This window comes from Dipodomys merriami, unplaced genomic scaffold, assembly GCF_024711535.1.
Source record: "Dipodomys merriami isolate MVZ:Mamm:240054 unplaced genomic scaffold, mDipMer1.0.p SCAF_16, whole genome shotgun sequence".
In the NCBI taxonomy this organism is placed as follows: Eukaryota; Metazoa; Chordata; class Mammalia; order Rodentia; family Heteromyidae; genus Dipodomys; species Dipodomys merriami.
The window spans coordinates 4,530,585-4,548,925 of record NW_027202937.1 but is presented as its reverse complement, the minus strand read 5'-3'; the positions used below and the strand labels follow the sequence as shown (position 1 = coordinate 4,548,925).

General features: G+C 49.6%; 1 protein-coding gene across 2 annotated transcripts; it reads left to right on the top strand.

Annotated features, from left to right (window-relative positions):
- Positions 1-121: 121 nt before the first annotated feature.
- On the top strand, positions 122-18,070 carry Taf8 (TATA-box binding protein associated factor 8). Of its 2 annotated transcripts, XM_070023767.1 has the most exons (9): positions 122-286; positions 1,284-1,440; positions 2,164-2,262; positions 2,698-2,760; positions 3,092-3,216; positions 4,298-4,445; positions 6,509-6,651; positions 10,649-10,788; positions 11,063-13,383. In XM_070023767.1, the coding sequence occupies exons 1-9, from the start codon at positions 248-250 to the stop codon at positions 11,073-11,075; spliced, it is 927 nt and encodes a 308-aa protein (XP_069879868.1). In that variant the 5' UTR covers positions 122-247; the 3' UTR covers positions 11,076-13,383. The 2 variants fall into 2 exon arrangements, with proteins under 2 accessions (XP_069879868.1, XP_069879869.1); XM_070023768.1 differs by lacking the exons at positions 10,649-10,788; positions 11,063-13,383 and adding an exon at positions 17,649-18,070.
- The last annotated feature ends 271 nt before the right edge of the window (positions 18,071-18,341 follow it).

Genomic DNA, 18,341 nt, shown 5'->3' with positions numbered 1-18,341 from the left:
ACAAGCCAAAAACACTTGGCTGACAAAAGGTCACGTGAGCGGAGGGACATCGGAGGTCCAGTCATCCACGCCCCCGGGCTTCGGAAACGCAGTGCGGACTGAGCGCCCCGCCACGCCCCCGCCACGGCCACGCCCACCAACCAACAAACCACGCCCCCGCAGCGCCTCCGCCCATCGCACAGTGGCTCCGCCCCCTCGACTACAAGTCCCATCCGCCCCGCGCTCGCGCACATTACGCCACGGGAAGATGGCCGACACTGCGGCCGGAGCCAGTGGCTCCGGAACGGTAAGGGTTGGAGGCACAGGACCAAAACTGAGGGATGTGGGCACGGACTGGGCAACAAGCTCATACCCACGAATCGAGGCCCACAGTGAGCTCCTAGAGCAGAATGGACCTTGTGGCCATACGCCTCCCCTCCCCATTCCCCAGGGACTTGGCAGCGGCCTCCTAAGTTGAGGTACCCGAGACTTGATTGGCTCGTTTCCGGTGGGAGGTGGGAACCCGGAACACCTTCTGATTGGTTGGAACAGAACGTTTTTTCCCTCTCATTGGTCAGCCAGAGTCGGGAGGGATTCCCGTTTCAAAATATTTAGCTTCCCTGCATTTCCGTGCTGCTTACCTTTGCCTGTGTTTCCCTGGAATCGTGTGGTGTAAACTGTTTTAATTTTCCTTGTTAATGAAATTATATTAAGATGGGAGGAGGGCTGGGAAGGTGGCTCAGTGGTAGAGCGCTTGCCTTGCATGCTCAAGGCCCTGAGTTCGATTCCTCAGCCCCACATAAGCAAAAAGAAAAAAGCCGGAAGTGGCGCTGTGGCTCGAGTGCTAGCCTTGAGCCGAATTGCTGAGGGACAGCGTCCAGGCCCAGAGTTCATGCCCCACGACCGGACCCCCCCCAAAAAAAAATATGGGAGGAAAGGGAGATCTTGTGCCCCCCACCTTTGGAAAGTAAATATATTAGTTCAACTCCATCATGCATGTTGTGTATTCTGATAATCTGCTACCCTAGAAAGTGTGTGTGTGGCCGGGCGGGGGAGGGACCGGGAAACCCCACCAAAATACTCTGCCATATATCCTGTTGGAATGCTTGTGTGTGCAGAATGGTTGTCTCTTTAGAGCATTCTGGGTGCTCAATTAATACTCAAAGTCAAAAACATTAAACAGTGATTATAAAGAGGATTTAGCTAAAGAGCTTTTGCTTGTCATTGATGGTGTGTGAACTACCCGATCACATCCTGTCCTGTGGTTGAAAGTCTTTCTCTCTTTATGGGCTGCTGATTCACAGAGATCAGGAAGTAAACAGTCCACCAACCCTGCAGATAACTACCATCTGGCACGGAGAAGAACCTTGCAAGTGGTTGTGAGCTCCTTGCTGACAGAGGCTGGGTTTGAGAGTGCAGAGAAAGCATCTGTGGAAACACTGACAGAGATGCTGCAGAGCTGTGAGTACCAAGACACCCTAGGCCTTCTTTTGAGTCACTGCCAGCATCAGTGCCCTGGATTGTCATGCTGTTAGAGAGGACTGAAAGGGGGACTGGGGAAAGCATGGTGCAGTTTCTTACAGGCCTTAGAATAAAGTAAGTCTGGGTGTAAATCATCACTCTGCTGTTTGATAGCTTCTGAATCTCACATTCCTCGTTTGTGAAATGGTATAATAATTTGTTCCTCATGAAGTTTTATTTTGTGTGTGTGCCCATACTGGGGCATGAAAGTTCCTCAAGCTCTTGCTTACCTTTTTCACTCCAGGCTGGCACTCCACCATTTGAGCTACAGCTCCATTTCCAATTCTTTGGGGGTTAATTGGAGATAAGAATCTCTTAGACTTTCCTGCCTACTCCAGGTTCAAATAGCAACCCTCAGATTTCAGCCTCTTAAATAGCTAGGATTACAGACAGGAATCACCTGATCCTAGCTCCCTAGCTAGCCTTGAACCATGATCCTCCCAATCTCAGCTTCCCAAGTGACTAGAATGTCAGGCCTGAGCCACCAAAGCCCAGGCTCCACCTCTTGACTGTTTGGACAGTACTACCGCCCACATGGGTGAATCTGCCTGAGTCCTTGCTTTCAGTTTATTTGGGTGTAGACCCTGAATGGAATTGCTGGCCATTGTGTGTTTTAAGTTTGAGAACTATGAGTAAGACCCTATGCCCTTGATCCCTCCACAGACATCTCAGAAATCGGGAGGAGCGCCAAGTCTTACTGCGAGCACACTGCCAGGACTCAGCCCACACTGTCAGATATTGTGGTCACACTGGTTGAGATGGGTAAGTAGTTCACTTCAGGTTTCCACTTCTTCTATTTAGCCAAGAGAAGGAGGAGTCTGTTTTCTTGTTTTTTCTTCCTCTTCTTCTCCTTCTCCTTCCTTCCTTCCTTCCTTTCTTTCTTTCCTTTCCTTTTCTTTTCTTTTCTTTCTTTTTCTTCCAGTCCCAGGGCTTGAACTTCTTCCTTCCTTCCTTCCTTCCTCTTTTTCTTTTTTTTTCTTCATCTTCTTCCAGTCCTGGGGCTTGAACTCAGAGCCTGGGCACTGTCCATGAGTTTCTTTTACTCAAGGCTTGCACTCTACCTCTTGAGCTACAGGGTTACTTTTAGCTTTTTTCTGTTTATGTGGGTACTGAGGAATTGAACCCAGGACTTCATGCATGCTAGGCAAGTACTCTACCACTAAGCCACATTCCCAACCCTGTTTACTTGTTTCTTAGGCTTCAATGTGGACACCCTCCCTGCTTATGCAAAGCGGTCTCAGAGGATGGTCATCACTGCCCGTAAGTTCCACATGCGCCCCCTCCCCCCCTTAGCCTTTAAAAAGAATGTTAGCATCCATCCAACTTCTTGTTCTTCAGCATGCTCTTTTACATAGCAGCCCTGACTAGAAGCCACCTTCCTATCTACCTAATAGCCTAGATTATTGTATATGGGGGTATTAGTCAAAGTTACACAAGGTCACAGGCAGGGTTACTCAGCAGAGCTGGGAATTGTGGGGAAGTGATCATCTCAGATCCTTATGTCATTGATTGAAGTATAAAGTACCTTCTATTTAGAAAATTGTGGTCCAGAGAGAAAAGGTTGTTGTAACCATCTATGATTCTGTTGCAGCTCCAGTAACCAATCAGCCAGTGACTCCCAAAGCCCTCACCGCAGGACAGAACCGGCCCCACCCGCCACACATCCCAAGCCACTTTCCTGAGTTTCCTGACCCCCATACCTACATTAAAACTCCGGTGAGTGATGGAGCCGCCCTGGGGACTCTGCCTGGTGTAAAGCAGTCTGTTACTCCTGAGCCTCAGACTTGTGTCCTGAAAATTCTTTTTTTTTTGTCATGGGTCTTGAACTTGGGACCTGGGTGCTGTCCCTGAGTTCTTGTGCTTAAGGCTAGCACTCTACCCATTTGAGCCACAGCACTACTTCCAGTTTTCTGGTGGCTAATTGGAGATGAGTCTCACAGAGTGGAAGTGGTGCTGTGGCTCAAGTGGTAGAGTGCTAACCTTGAGCTGAAGAACTGAGGGACAGCACCCAGACCCAGAGTTCAAGCCCCACAACTAAAAAAAGACCTCTCACAGACTTCCCTACCTGGGCTGGCTTTGGACCACAAACCTCAGATCTCAGCCTCCTGAGTAGGTTTATAGGCATGAGCCACCAGCACCCAAGATAATAATATAATATTTCACGTAGCTCCTTTTATTTTATTATTATTTTTTTTTTTTTTTTTTTGGTCGGCCTTGGGGCTTGAACTCTGGGCCTGGGCGCTGTCCCTCAGCTCTTCAGCTCAAGGCGAGCGCTCTACCACTTGAGCTACAGCGCCGCTTCCGGTTTGCTGGTGGTTTATTGGAGATAGGAGTCTCACGGTCTCTCCTGCCCGGGCTGGCTTTGAACCGCGATCCTCAGATCTCAGCCTCCTGAGTAGCTAGGGTTACAGGCGTGAGCCACCAGCGCCCGGCACATAGCTCCTTTTAAATCCATCTGGACCTGGGGCCAGTGGTTCATGCCTGTAATCCTAGCTACATAGGAGCTGGAGCTCAAAAAATCATGGTTCACAGCCATCCCAGGCAGACATACTGAGACGTTTATATCTAGCTAACTAGCAGAATGCCAAACTGTGTGGCTCAAAGGGTAGAGCACCAACTATGAGCAAAAAGGCTGAGTGAGAGTTGGAACCCTCATACAGGCACATAAACACTGCAGCACTTTCGAGGCCCTGGCTGTACGTCAGTGGGTGGAACACCCTAGCAACCATAAGGCAGAGCCCCAAGGGGATCGGAGCTGCTTCGGCTCACCTTAGTGTCTTCGCTGTCCTCTCTCTAGACCTACCGAGAGCCTGTGTCAGACTACCAGGTCCTACGGGAGAAGGCGGCATCTCAGAGGCGAGATGTGGAGCGGGCACTCACCCGCTTCATGGCCAAGACGGGGGAGACCCAGAGCCTTTTCAGGGATGACGTCAGCACCTTCCCATGTAAGTCCCTCTCCCCCCCAGAGGCCCTGTCTTGCCACCTGAGACCCTCACCATCTTCCCTTTCTCTCAGCTGGGTAGGGAGAGTTGGCTAAGCTTCTGTCTTTCTCCTGGATGCACTTAGGCTTCAGATTTCTGGCTCCTTTACCCAGGTCTTCTCCTGTCCTGGAGCCATGATCCTAAAACAGAAATTGCCTTGTGAGCTCGGCTGCTGCAGGGACTTTGAGTTTAGGTTTCCTGGAGAGTAGTTGAGCCTGCCACAGATCTGATGGCTCAGGGTGAAAGGGACGCTGGGATCTGGGCCAGTTGCCCATCGCGATGCCCTTGCGCAGGTCATCTTTTATATAACTACATCGCAGCAGTATTTGGTGGTGCTAACCAAGTTGTTTGTTTCCATAAGAGGTCTCAGGTTCTTACCTCAGAGGGCACCAGGGAGATTGGTTTGGGGTTGGTTCATTTAGCAAACCTTATGAAATGTCTGTTGGGTGCCCAGTGCTGGAAAAATACTGGCCAAGAGTCACCAAGTGACAGATACTGGCGCCCTGTTTTCCTTATGTCATGGTATTCAGTCTTCCGGAGGGCCTGGGAGTTAGGGCCTGGCAGCAACCTTTGCAGGAAGCTGAGACCCAAACAGGAGAGACATAAAGTAGCTAGCTAGAGGTCATGGGTTAATATGTAACATTCACACCTCCTTTTGGCTGCCTGGCCACATTAAAAAATAGTATTTTAAATATTTATTTGTTTAGAAATTGGGGTCTGAGCCTGGCACTGGTGGCTCACACTTGTGATCCTTGCTACTCAGGAGGCTGAGATCTGACAGGATCCTGGTTCAAAGCCAGCTGGGTAGAAAAGTTCATGAGCCTGTCTTTACTCCAGTTAACCAATAAAAAGCCAGAAGTGGAAGTGTGCCTCAAGTGATAGAGCATCATCAGTGAGTGAAAAAGCTAAGGGAGAGTTCAAGCCCCATAATCTGCAGAGGGAGAGGGAGAGGAGGGGGAGGGAGATTAGAGCATTGCTATGTTCTGACTTGGCCTCAAACAACTTTGGGCCCAAGTGATCTGCCTCAGCCCATTGAGCAGCTGGGACTACACGTGCGTGGGTTTCTTATTCTCATTCTTACTGAACTGAAGCTCTCTCTTTTTTTGTAGTCATGGGGCTTGAACTCTGGACCTGGGAACTGTCCCTCAGCTCTTCAGCTCAAGGCTAGTGCTCTACCAATTGAGCCCCAGCACCACTTCCGGTTTTCTGAGTAGGTTTATTGGAGATAAGAATCTTACAGACTAAGCCGGGCGCTGGTGGCTCACGCCTGTAATCCTAGCTACTCAGGAGGCTGAGATCTGAGGATCTCGGTTCAAAGCCAGCCCGGGCAAGACAGACCGTGAGACTCTTATCTCCAATAAACCACCAGAAAACCGGAAGTGGTGCTGTAGCTCAAGTGGTAGAGCGCTTGCCTTGAGCTGAAGAGCTGAGGGACAACGCCCAGGCCCAGAGTTCAAGCCCCACGACCGACAAAAAAAAAAAAAAAAGAATCTTACAGACTTTGCTGCCTGGGCTGGCTTTGAACCCTGATCTCAGCCTCCTGAATAGCTAGGATTACAGGTGTGAGCCATCACCGTCTGACTCCATACACTGCTTTTAAGTTCAGTCTGTGGACCTAAGTCGTTTGGGCTGGAAATATCAGTATCCCTGTTGGAGAAATGAGGCTTGAGGCAGAAGATCCCAAAGCCAGTGCCCCATTGGGCTTCTGTATCTCCCATTCATCTGAGTTCAGTTGTACCAACTAAAAGGGGGCACTGATGTCTGCTTGCCTGAGTTGGAATCTCACTCTGCTATTTCCCCCGAGGCCAGTCTCTATTATTTCCCCTTTGCCCTCTGCACCTCTGCTTTCTGCCGTGTCATGTGGAGGAAGGAGCGAGGATGACAGGCACAGGTAAAGCCACAGCCTGGCCCTGAACCATGGTGAAAGGGAGTCCGTGTTGTCTCTGGGTGCCGCTCGCTGATGGTCCTGAGGCTTCAGGCAGCTGCGGGGACTCTGTGACGTGGAATCACACCTCTCTCCCACTCAGTGATCGCGGCCAGGCCTTTCACCATCCCCTACCTGACCGCCCTCCTCCCCTCTGAGCTGGAGATGCAGCAGATGGAAGAGACCGACTCCTCTGAGCAGGATGAGCAGACAGACACTGAGAACCTGGCTCTTCACGTCAACACGGTGGGTCCCCGCTCTGCCTGCCCTGGACTACCCGAAAGCTCATCCCCTCTGCCCTCCCTCTAGGAACTGGACGTTCGGTAACCCTGGCCTCTGGCTGGATGTTAGATGGCAGGCATTAGATGTTTTCATGATGGCCCAGGAAGAGCCATCCCCTGGCGGGCTAGGTCAGAGCATGAGGTAAGTCCACTGGATGTGAACCACGGCAGCCTGTGGACCCCTGAATTCTGAGAGGCACCGTAAAAAGTGGGAGGCCCCGCCCCTTGGAGCCAGACTGACCCAGCTTCAAATCGCAGTTGTGCCTGGATTAACAGGTGTGTGGCTTGATTGACTCACAAACCACTGAACATGCGTCAGCGCAAGTAGGAATAAAATAGAGTATCAGCCTACATGGGACAGGGGAACCTTCAAAGCCAAAGATTCTTACAACAGTACAGAGACAGCCCTTCTAACTTAGTAATGCTATTTGCAGGGGCAGGGGCAGAAAGTATAATTGTACGCTTCATAATTCAGAAGTATAATTGTATGCTTCATAATTAACCAAGGGGCAGGTGGCGCCAGGTCCCCCTTATACTGTGCCCTGTCCTCCCTTTCCTTCACGGAGCCGCTGTCTCAAGTCTCTCTCTCATGGGTCCCTCTGGACACAGCACTGTTTTGGTTGTTTTAAACTGGAACAGCAAATCACCAAAAGAGCTCTCCTGCCTTTTCCCCTTTCACTGTACACATCTTGGTAATCACTCCACCCTGGTATGCAGATGTCATAATTAGTCCCCTGTGGACGTTTAGGTGGTTTTTCTGTCTCTGGCAATGACATTACAGTGGATTAAATGAGGCTTTAAATTATGCTTTTAGTGTTGATAACAGTACCTCTCAAGGACTGTTGCCAGGCTATACTTCTTTTGAGCCTAATTGTAGTTTCTCCATGTACTTGAACATGAAGGAATGATTCATGTTAAATTAGTGTACAGTCAAATTTTATTCTACATCTGAACTGTCTGCCTGATGCAGGCAATCCAAATATTTAAACTTGTACTCTTAGGGAAAATGTACAAATTATTCCACAAGCATTTATTTAGCACCCAAAAATCGGTACTGTACTGGCTGCTTGGGATAAAACTGTGACAAATACAAAACAAACCTCTGCCTTTTAGGAACTTGTGTTTGGCAGTGGGAGAGAAGAAATAAACATAACATATGCCATCGTTTTGCATAGAACCAGAGGTTAGGTCCAGGGGGAGGATGCGGGTTTGGGTTTAAAGCCAGTGCTGAGGGCTGCATCTGAGCAGAAACTGGAGGAAGCAGGGTGGGGATAGGGTGGCGCATGCGCATATCTGGGAAGTGTCTGGGCAGGGGGCCTGAAGATCAGGGATCAAGGCCTTGTCGGCTGCTTTCAGAGCTGGGTGAGGTTAGTCATTTCTGAGCTTGTGAAAGTATCACTGATTCAAGGGAGTGGACCTGAGAGGGAGAATGGAGAGGAAATCTAGGCAAGAAATGGTGGTGGAACTGGCTAGATGCTGCTGATAGCCTGCCAGACTGTAGTGGTGGGCAGAAGGGAAAGCAGGAAGGACTGCAGAGTTCAGTGGCATTGGAACAACGGCACTGCCATCACCCAAGATTGACGCAGGGGCCAGAGAAGAGCTGGTCAGGCCCTGGAGACCCTGAGGCATGTTAGGAATGCCTAGAGAAGCCGATGCCCGAGTGGAGGTGCTGAGTGAGCAGCTGGCTGAACTCACGATCGCAGGAGAGAGATGAAGAGACAGATTGGAGTTGCTGGTCTGGCAGTCTCTCTCAGCCATGAGACCGAATAGGTTTGTTGGCACTGGTGGACTCCATCTAAGTCCAGCCTGTGCAGGCCCAAGGAATTCCTCCCAGGCCCTCTGCCACCATCTTTTCTGCAAATCTCTTGATCAGTTGGATGTTTTAGTTTTTTTTTTTTTCCATCTGAAGCCAGGACTCAAACTTGCTGTTTGATGCTTTTTTTTTTTTTTGGTCAGTCGTGAGGCTTGAACTCTGGGCCTGGGCACTGTCCCCCAGCTCCTCAGCTCTACTACTTGAGCCACAGCGCCACTTCCGGTTTTCTGGTGGTTCATTGGAGATAAGAGTCTCACAGACTTTTCTGGGCTGACATTGAAAAGTGATCCTCAGATCTCAGCCTCCTGAGTAGCTAGGATTACAGGCGTGAGCCACCAGCACCCGGCTGAGCATTGAACTTTTGTGGAATCCATGGAACCAGTTGGTGGCAGTCTCAGTATTCTCCCATCTTTGACTCAGAAGGAGCTTTAGGCCTCCTGGAAATGACCTTGAAGTCACCTTGGAGACAGGAAGTAGACCATAGACAAGTAGCATTATAAAGGAGGAAGTAGATGCTATTCCATGAAGCCAGTAAGAATTTGAGGAAGGCTGGCTTGTGGCAGACCTGTGCCTGGCACCTGACCTGACACAAGCCAGGTTGGTCTTGGCCTTCATTTTGAAGAGGGGCTCCAGAAGGCCCAGAATGGCTCCAGGTCTTGTGGTCCCACTGGGACGGGGCAAGCACCCAGGTCCTGCGGGACAATGGCTCTGTGCAGAGGACAGACTTGGTGGACAGGCCGAGCACACAGTGCACCCTGGGAAAATGTGTTTTCTCCAGCAATCTGGAGGCAGGTGTCTGCACCCTTGCCAGCTATCCCTTGTGGGGATCCTGCCTTTCATTTGGTGCCAGCTGACCGTGGCATCCTGATGGAAGGACAGGATTTGACCCTGGCTGGGGGAAGTGTGCCCTCCTTTGCCTCCAGTTGCAGAAAGAGAATTTCGGATTTGTCCCTTATAGAAACCTTGGCATGCCTCCAGGGGGCGCCACCAGACCAGCCTCCGTCAAGACTGCGCTAGGTTTTTTTGTTTTTTTTTTTTTTGGTTTGATTCTCCACCAACTGGTGCTGCTTGCTGCTGCTGCTGCTATTGTATGAGATAAGAGTCTCACAGATTTTCCTGCCTAGGCTGGCTTCAAATCTTGACCTTCAGATCTCAGTCTTCGGAGTAGCTAGGATTATAGGCATGAGCCACTGGCGCCTAGCTTGCTGCTTATCTTAAAGAACAGGAAAACAGAATATATAAGAGTAGAATAACCAAACACTCAGACTGCTGGGACAATTTTTAGATTTTCAACCCATTACCCTTTCTTCTGTGTCCATCCACAGTTGTGTGACTTCTAAAAAAATGATTGGGATCATACCAATTAAATGTAAATATTTCTTCAAAATCACATTTTCCTGAAAACAGAAACATTAACAACAGCAGAGGGTCTGGGAAGGTGGCTCAGTGGTGGAGTGCTTGCCTTTCATGCATGAGGCCCTGGGTTCAATTCCTCAGCACCACATAAGCAGAAAAAGCCAGATGTGGCGCTGTGGATCAAGTGGTAGATTGCTAGCCTTGAGTTGAAGATCTGAGGGACAGTGCTCAGGCCCAGAGTTCAGGCCCCATGACTGACCAAAAGCAAACAAACAACAACAACAACACAACCCCACCAGAACCCGGATCTCAGATGACACATTGGTACCTGCAGGCTCTGTTCTGCCCCGTTGCATTTCTCAGGAGCATGATAGTTGGTACCTTGCCACAAGTACTAGATATTAGAGAGCCACTGTGGCTTTGTCAGCTTGGGTCTAGGAAATGCCTTCTGCATGTGATTTGTCTCTCTGGTCATTCTTTTTCTCGCCATTCGACTGGTATTCATTTGTCTCTGTCCCTTCCCAGTCTGCATCTTTCTAAGTCTGCATGTCTCGCCTGCAAGCGCCTGAGCACTCTGCCATGTGCTTCCCTTTGTCAAAGCCAATAGTCCCAGCTTCCCGCTGCTCCTTGTAGTCATTGCTGGGCCTCGTGACATCTAGGGTGGAGGAAAAAAAAAACTGGAAAGAAGGTGGCTTCCAATTTCAGTGAATGAGACGTGGATGGTAGTTCCTATGAGCATGATCTCTTGCCTTATGCTACTGGTGTTTTGCTTTATTTCGGCTTTTGCTCAAAGGACGATTCTGGAGCTGAGAAGGAGAACACTTCTGTCCTGCAGCAGAACCCCTCCTTGGCAGGAGGCCGGAACGGGGAGGAGAGCATCATTGATAACCCCTATCTGCGGCCCGTGAAGAAGCCCAAGATCCGCAGGAAGAAGTGAGTTGGAGGCCGGGTTCCAGCACCCGCCCCCATGCAGCCTGTGTGTTCCTTGGCAGGAAAGAGGCCTCACCCCTGGGTGATGGCTGGGGAGCATGGCTCCGCTGAGCGCATTCTCCCCGTGCCTCTCCATATCCAGCTGCGCGTGCACCTCGTATTGCTGCGTGCATCGAAGTGTTGTGCAGTCCAGGGACGGCCCCCTAGCAGCCCGGGGCTGCCTCTCCCGCGAGAGCCGGCAGGGGCCAACAGGCAGCCTCCGTGCTTTTCTTTCTAGGTCCCTCTCGTGAGCGGCAAAAGAAGCTGGCCTGGGAGGGCTGCAGACTCCACCCTCCTGCGAGAGGAAAAGCCACCGGAGGGAAGAGGAGAGGGGACCTCCGTGTGGTCAAGCTGAGGCCGCAGGGTGTGGTCCAGCATGATTTTATAACAAAGCTTCTGTTCACATGACCTGTTTTGGAAGTGGAGCTGTGGCTCAAGTGATAGAGCACCAACATTGAGTGGAAAAGCTAAGGGACAACACCCGGGCCTTGAGTTCAAGCCTTAGTACCAGCATGCTTCCTCCCCCCCCCCCAAAAAAAAAAAAAAGTGTGTGTGTGTGTCTGTGTTTCTTCTGGATGTTTGTGCTGAGGAAGAAATGACAGTACAAATGACATTTTCTTAACCAGGCCATGCTGCTACAAACCCAGGTACAGGGCTACTAGAGACCCCATTTTTATCACAGGACTTGATTTCTTTGCAGCCCTGAAGAGCAGGAGAGGTGGCAAGAAAAGGAAGCATTCTTTGCCACTTTGCTTGTTTTCCCATGGTCTTTGCCCAGTGTGTTTGGTGTCACAGGTCCCCGCATTAGCTCACAAATCAGTGATCAACCCAGAACCTCCTTCTGATTTCTCCTCTGGATCATGTTGGATGCTTGCACGGGCAGCTGGCGGAAGTCTGGGAGCGTCGTGAGCAGATGCATTAATGTGCAGGATGATGAAGTATCAGGGCCGCACTGATTGTCTGGCCAGCATTGGATAAAAGCTTCTCAAAGCAGGGCCACTGGGAGATTCATCATCTGTCACCCGCTGGGCACTGTGACCTGCCCCACCCAGGCAAGGAGCCAGGAGTGGGGGTTATGTTATGCTGTGACTTGAGGAGCCCTGGATTTGAAGCAATGGAAAAGGACATGAAGAGGGGGAGCTGGGAGCTGGACTTGGCCTTGATGGTGAAAGTTGAGGACCCGGCCGGTGTACTGGAGGCCAGGATGGATGGAAGGCCGCAGTCCCTGTCTGCTGGCGGAAGTGGGCTCAGTGGGCCAAGCCAAGGTGTCTCCTTGAGAAGCAGATCTGAATCTGTTCAACCTCGTCACCTCCTCTGAGAGGCAGCTTCTTCCTTGAGGAACCCAGCAAACGAAACAAATTTTTAGGGAAAGTGCTGGGCAAACTGCTCTCTTTTGGCAGGATGGGAAGGAAGACGTTTATGACAGCGCAAAACCAAGGAAGGCAAGTGCCAGTGGCCCCTGGAAACTGGCAGAGGCCAGACACAGTGCTTCCTGAACTAGAATTGAATTTGATTTTATTTTTTTTGTCCGTCATGGGGCTTGAACTCAGGGCCTGGGTGTTGCTCCTGAGCTCTTTTTTTCTCAAGGTTTAGTACTCTACCCTGTGAGCCACAGCAGTACTTCCAGTTTTCTGGTGGTTTATTGGAGATAAGATTTCCTGCCTGAGCTGGCTTTGAATCACGATCTTCAGATCTCAACCTCCTGAGTAGCTAGGATTGTGGGTGTGAGCCACCAGTGCCCAGCTTTTTTTTTTTTTAAGTAAGGATATGAACTCAGGACCTTGAGCTTGCTAGGTAGGTGCTCTACCACTGAGTCATACCTTCAGCCTCTTGGGCTGGAATTTGAAGGCCCATATTTAACTTCTACCCCCCTGGGAAGCCATCTCTTACTCCTCTATTCCCATGGTGAATTTGGATCGTGTAGAAGAAACTGCATGGTGGTAGGCTCCTGGATCCTGTGGTCTTGCTGATGTTCGGGGCCCTCACTGGCTTTGTCTCAAAGGAAGGAACTGCTTGTCAGGAACAGACTAGCAGAAGACCATGACAAAACTGGATTTCCCAACTCTGGACCAAACAGGAGCTCATTGTGACCTGAAAGTTAGAGTTGAAAGCAGGTAGACTAGACTTTTGTCCAAGTTCGTGATTGTTCTTGGGGGTCTGTCGTCCAGTCAGATGGAATCCAGCCCCAGCCATGACGGGGCTCAGCCTGCTCTCCCACTGCCTCTGGGGGAGGTTGCCCCAGCCAACACCAGCACCCATCAGGTGCGGTGCCGCATTGGGGCTGGGAAGCAAGGCTGCGCTGTGATTGTGTTCCAGATGAGACACACACACACGCACACACACACACACGACGTGAAAGGCTGACACAACTGCTGTTGCTGTAGTGAAGGCTTCTGAGTCTCCGTATATATTTATAAATTTCTATTTTTTTAAAACGGGGGATTCTTGCAGGTAAGAAGCAGTCAACAGAAATAGATTTACAAGTGTGATTTGCGAGAGACCCATAATACAAATTCATAATAAAAAGCTTTGTAAATAAACAGAATTTGGGTTGACTTTGTGTTCAGAATTATTACAACATGTAAAGCTACCTGTAGATTAAGTATCTTCAGCCCTTCTGTTGAACTATACTCTGGGAGCTTTTTTTTTTTTTTTTTTTTTTGTAAGTTGTGGGACTTGAACTCTGGGCCTAGGCGCTGTTCCCCAAGGCTAGTGCTCTTTCCACTTGAGCCACACTCCACTTCCAGTTTCCTGGTGGTTCATTGGCAATAAGAGTCTCATGGACTTTCCTGTCCTGGCTGGCTTTGAACCATGATCCTCAGGTCTTAGCCTTCTGAGTAGCTAGGCTTACAGGCGTGAGCCACCAGCACCTGGCTTCTGGGTGCTTTTATATTGGAAATTATCAAACACAAAATTGGCAAGTATGCAAATTATCAAACACAAAATTGGCAGGTATGCAAACCCATTCCATATATCTCTTAGCCTGCTTCAACACGTGACAGCTTGTCAGTTCTGTGTCACTGATTTCTCTCATTTTTCCCTTTACTTCTTCCTGGAGTAGTTTTCATCTTTTCTCCTTTTCTTGTGCTGGGGTGGAACTGGGGCTGCAGGCTTTGTGCATGCCGAGCCTGTGAGCAGGTGTGAGCAGGTAGGATGCTCTACAGACACTTAGCTACATCTTACACTCTTGCAGGGTTTTTTTTTTTTTTTTGTCTTTTTTTTTTTTTTAAAGCAAATTCCAGTTTCACATTGCTTAATTGACAAATATATCATTTTGCAGCTCTGATCTTTAAGTTTTACTTTTGAGAAAATTACAGATTCACGGGATGTTTCAGAAAGTTGTACAGAGGGGCTGTGCGCCTGTCATCCAGCCTCCCCGTGACAGGGTCTTCATAAATGGTAAAACACCAAAGCACGCGCACAGTCCCCCAAGCTCATTCACTCTGTGTGTGTGTGTACACAGATTCCTGTAACTATATCGCAATACACATAACAGTTGTACTTAGTAGTCAGAAGCTCTGGATGAGCCACACATCCAACCCTTAGGCTTTCTCTCTCCTGGGGCTTGAACTCAGGGCCTAGCTGCTATCCCTGAGCTTTTGTGCTCTGCCACTTGAGCCACAGCTCCACTTCCAGCTTTTTATTTATATTTATTTATTTATATTTTTTTTGGGTCCGGTCGTGGGGCCTGAACTCTGGGCCTGGGCGCTGTCCCTCAGCTCTTCAGCTCAAGGCTAGCGCTCTACCACTTGAGCCACAGCGCCACTTCCGGCTTTTATCTTTTTGCTTATGTGGTGCTGAGGAATCGAATCCAGGGCTTCGAGCATGCAAGGCAAGCACTCTACCACTGAGCCACCTTCCCAGCCCCACTTCCAGCTTTTTGGTGAAGAATCTCACAGACCTTCCTGCCTAGGTTGGCTTTAAACCATGATCCTCAAATGTCAGCCTCCTGAGTAGCTAGAATTATAGGTGTGACGCACTGGTGTCCAGCTAGGCTTTCTCTTTAGAATCATATCCAAGTCTCTCTTCTTTCTCATCCCTAACTCTTACCAGTTGCTACTTTGCTCTCCAGCTCTGGAATTTTATTTAAAGAATGTCATATAAATGAAATCATAAAGTACATAAATGTTTTCAGTTTTTTTCCATTCACATAATTAATTTGACCCACCTAGGTCATTATGTCAATAGTTGTTTGTTTGTCGATTGTGGATCTTGAACTCAGGACCTGGGTGCTGTCCCTGAGCTCTTCAGCTCAAGACAAGCACTCTACCCTTGAGCCACAGAGCCACTTCTGGTTTTCTGGTGGTTTATTGGAGATGAGTCTCATGGACTTTCCTGCCCAGGCTGGCTTTGAACCATGATCTTCAGCTCTCAGCCTCCTGAGTAGCTAGGATTACAGGCGTGAGACTTGGGCACCTAGCATCATTGAGCTTTTTGGGGTGCTGATGCGGAAGCTGGGTTACAGGGGACGAGCCTTAGCAGAGACGTGGAATATCAAATGGCAACTTTAGGGCCCTGAAAGGAAGATGGTAGTGCATGTGGGGAACTTGAGGCAGGTTTAGTAAAGGAATCCCCTTCACAGATGAGGACAAAGTACAGGAAAACCACAAGGTCAGTGTCAAGCCTGCGCTAGTAGCTGACATTTCTGGAACCCTCAGGGAGGAGAGGCATTATGAGAGTTAGGGCTATGTTGTTCTAGAGGCTGTTGCAGAAATGCATGCTGGGAGACGAACCAGGTAGTGTGTTTCTCCAAGAGGAGACTGGTGGATGAGGTCTGGGGGGTCGGGGACCACCGCCATGCTCAGAGTCTCTTGGCTTGATGGGCTCAGAGGGAGATGGGTGCCAAGGGAGGGGCAATGGTGAACTTGGGTGTGGGCTTGACTTGGAGGGGGCTATGGGAGCTATTAGTTCTCAAATAGTTCACACACACACACACACACACACAGGTTGGCATTTGCCAATCATGACTCATTAATGGGATAACCAGTTGCCCTGAAACTGGGGAGCTTGGTCCCAGAGAGCTACCTGTCATAGCCTAAGCCCAAGGCGGAGGCAGGAAACCCAAGCCCAGAACACCTGGATGCTGCCCTTCCCCTGGGAGGCAGCTGCGGTAGTCAGGGAGACAGACCAACACACAGGAACCCGGTCAGACTACATGACAGGGAGGCAGCTGTCATAGCGGGCTGGCCTGCAGGCCTGCAGCCAGAGCCCTGCAGAGCCCGGTGTGGGCCGGCCACAGCCAAGAGGCTGGAAGAGCTGAGTAAGCAGAGGTGGAAGGAGGGAGGGCAGGAGGGTGGGGCTCTATCCTTGCCAGCCAGACAGAGGACTGGGCCTGGTCCCTCCCGCTCCAGGCCAGTCTGGTGTTACTGGGGCGAGGCCAGAGAGAGCCTTGTAAAGATGGAGAGCTCCCAGTGCCCCTGGTCCTCAGATTGTACCCAGCTAGGTAGGGTTTAGGGTGTTGCTGCCAGCTCTGAGTCAGGATTGCTCCAGAAAAGGGGTGACTGGAGCTGGTGGTCACTGCCATAATTTTTCCTGCTCAGTCTTTCCTGTGGAGGTCACCTGGCTTCAGGTTTTGAACTCCACATTCTTTTTTTTTTATTTTATTTTTTTTATTTTTTATTTTTTATTTTTTTGCTTATGTGGTGCTGAGGAATCGAACCCAGGGCCTCTGGCATACAAGGCAAGCGCTCTACCACTGAGCCACCTTCCCAGCCCCATGAACTCCACATTCTTTTACCAGGCAGGCTGGAGGTCTCTAGAAGCTACCATTGAGCTTGTGAGCAGATGGTCAAGAACCTCAGAGACGCTTAGCAATAGTTTTGGGGGTACAAGAAGAACTGTCAGAGCCTTGTGATTAGCCACAGTAGACCCCAAAATTGTAATCTATGAGTCTTTTTATTTTGGTCAGTCATGGGGCTTGAACTTGGGGCCTAGATGCTTCTCAGCTCAAGGTGAGTGGCATTTCCAGTTTTCTGGTGGTTAATTGGAGATAAGAGTCTCATGTAGGCTGGGAAGGTGGCTCAGTGCCTTGCAAGCATGAGGCCCTAGGTTCGATTCCTCAGCACCACAAAAACAGAAAAAGCCAGAAGTGGCGCTGTGGTTCAAGTGGTAGAGCGCTAGCCTTGAGCTGAAGAGCTGAGGGACAGCGCCCAGGCCCAGAGTTCAGGCCCCATGACTGGCAAAAAAAAAAAAAAAAAGAGTCTCATGTAGGGCTGGGAAGGTGGCTCAGTGGTAGAGTGCTTGCCTTGCATGCCTGAGGCCCTGGGTTCAATTCTTCAGCACCACATAAGCAAAAAGAAAAAAGCTGGAAGTGGTGCTGTGGCTCAAGTGGTAGAGTGCTAGCCTTGAGCTGAAGAGCTGAGGGACAGCACCCAGGACCAGAGTTCAGGCCCCACGACCGGACCCCCCCCCAAAAAAAAGTCTCATGTATATTCCTTCCTAGGTTGGCTTTGACCCAAGATTCTCAGATCTCAGCCTCTTGAGTAGCTAGGATTACAAGCGTTAGCCACCAACACTCAGCTCTTTGACTTCGTGGGGCTTGAACTCTAGGCTTGGGCGCTGTCCCTGTGCTCTTCAGCTCAAGGCGAGTGCTCTACCTCTTGAGCCACAGCACCACTTCCTGTTTTCTAGTGGTTTATTGGAGATAAGAGTCTTTGCTGCCCAGGCTGGCTTTGAACAGTGATCCTCAAATCTCAGCCTCCTGAGTAGCTAGGATTACAGGTGTGAGCCACTGGCGCCCGGCTCTTTGACTCTTTATTATACATTCACTCACAATTTTTCCTTAGCCACTGATAGCAGGTTTGACAATCTTCTGTTTTCCCCAGGCTCCTGCCGAAACAAGTGCCTAATTCTCTGAACATCAACCTTTGCTGCCCAGCTGCAAGGGGGGAGCAGCTGGCCCGAGGGTAAAGACTTTCCATGGACCATCTCACCCCCGGAAACAAAATGAAGGTATCACCTTTACCCCACCCTACCCACGCTTGGTGCTTACCACTGACTTCACCTCTACTTTATGGCTTTTTATTCACTTCTTTGTCAAAAAAGTGTTTATTTTATTTTGAATAGATAATATATGTACACAGTGTAAAAATGTAAAAGACAGAAAAAGGTCTAAATGAGAGATCATTGTGTCCCCCCCCCCTTATTGGTTCTCAAGTTCTTGGGCCTCATCCCTGGAGGTTACTAGTATGTTTTATCTGTAGGGTCCTTTGTGTTCAGCATCAAATTATAAATGTTTGTATTTTTTTTTTTTTTTTTTTTTTTTGTCGGTCGTGGGGCTTGAACTCTGGGCCTGGGCGAAATGTTTGTATTTATTTGTGTGTGTGTGTGTGTGTGTGTGTGTGTGTGTGCCAATCATGGGGTTTGAACTCAAGGCCTGGGTGCTGTCCCTGAGCTTTTGTGCTCAAGTTTAGTGCTCTACCCCTTTGAGCCATGGCTCCACTTCTGCCTTTTTTTTCTGGTAGTTAATTGGAGACAAGAGTCTTATAGACTTTACTGGCTCCAGATCCTCAGATCTC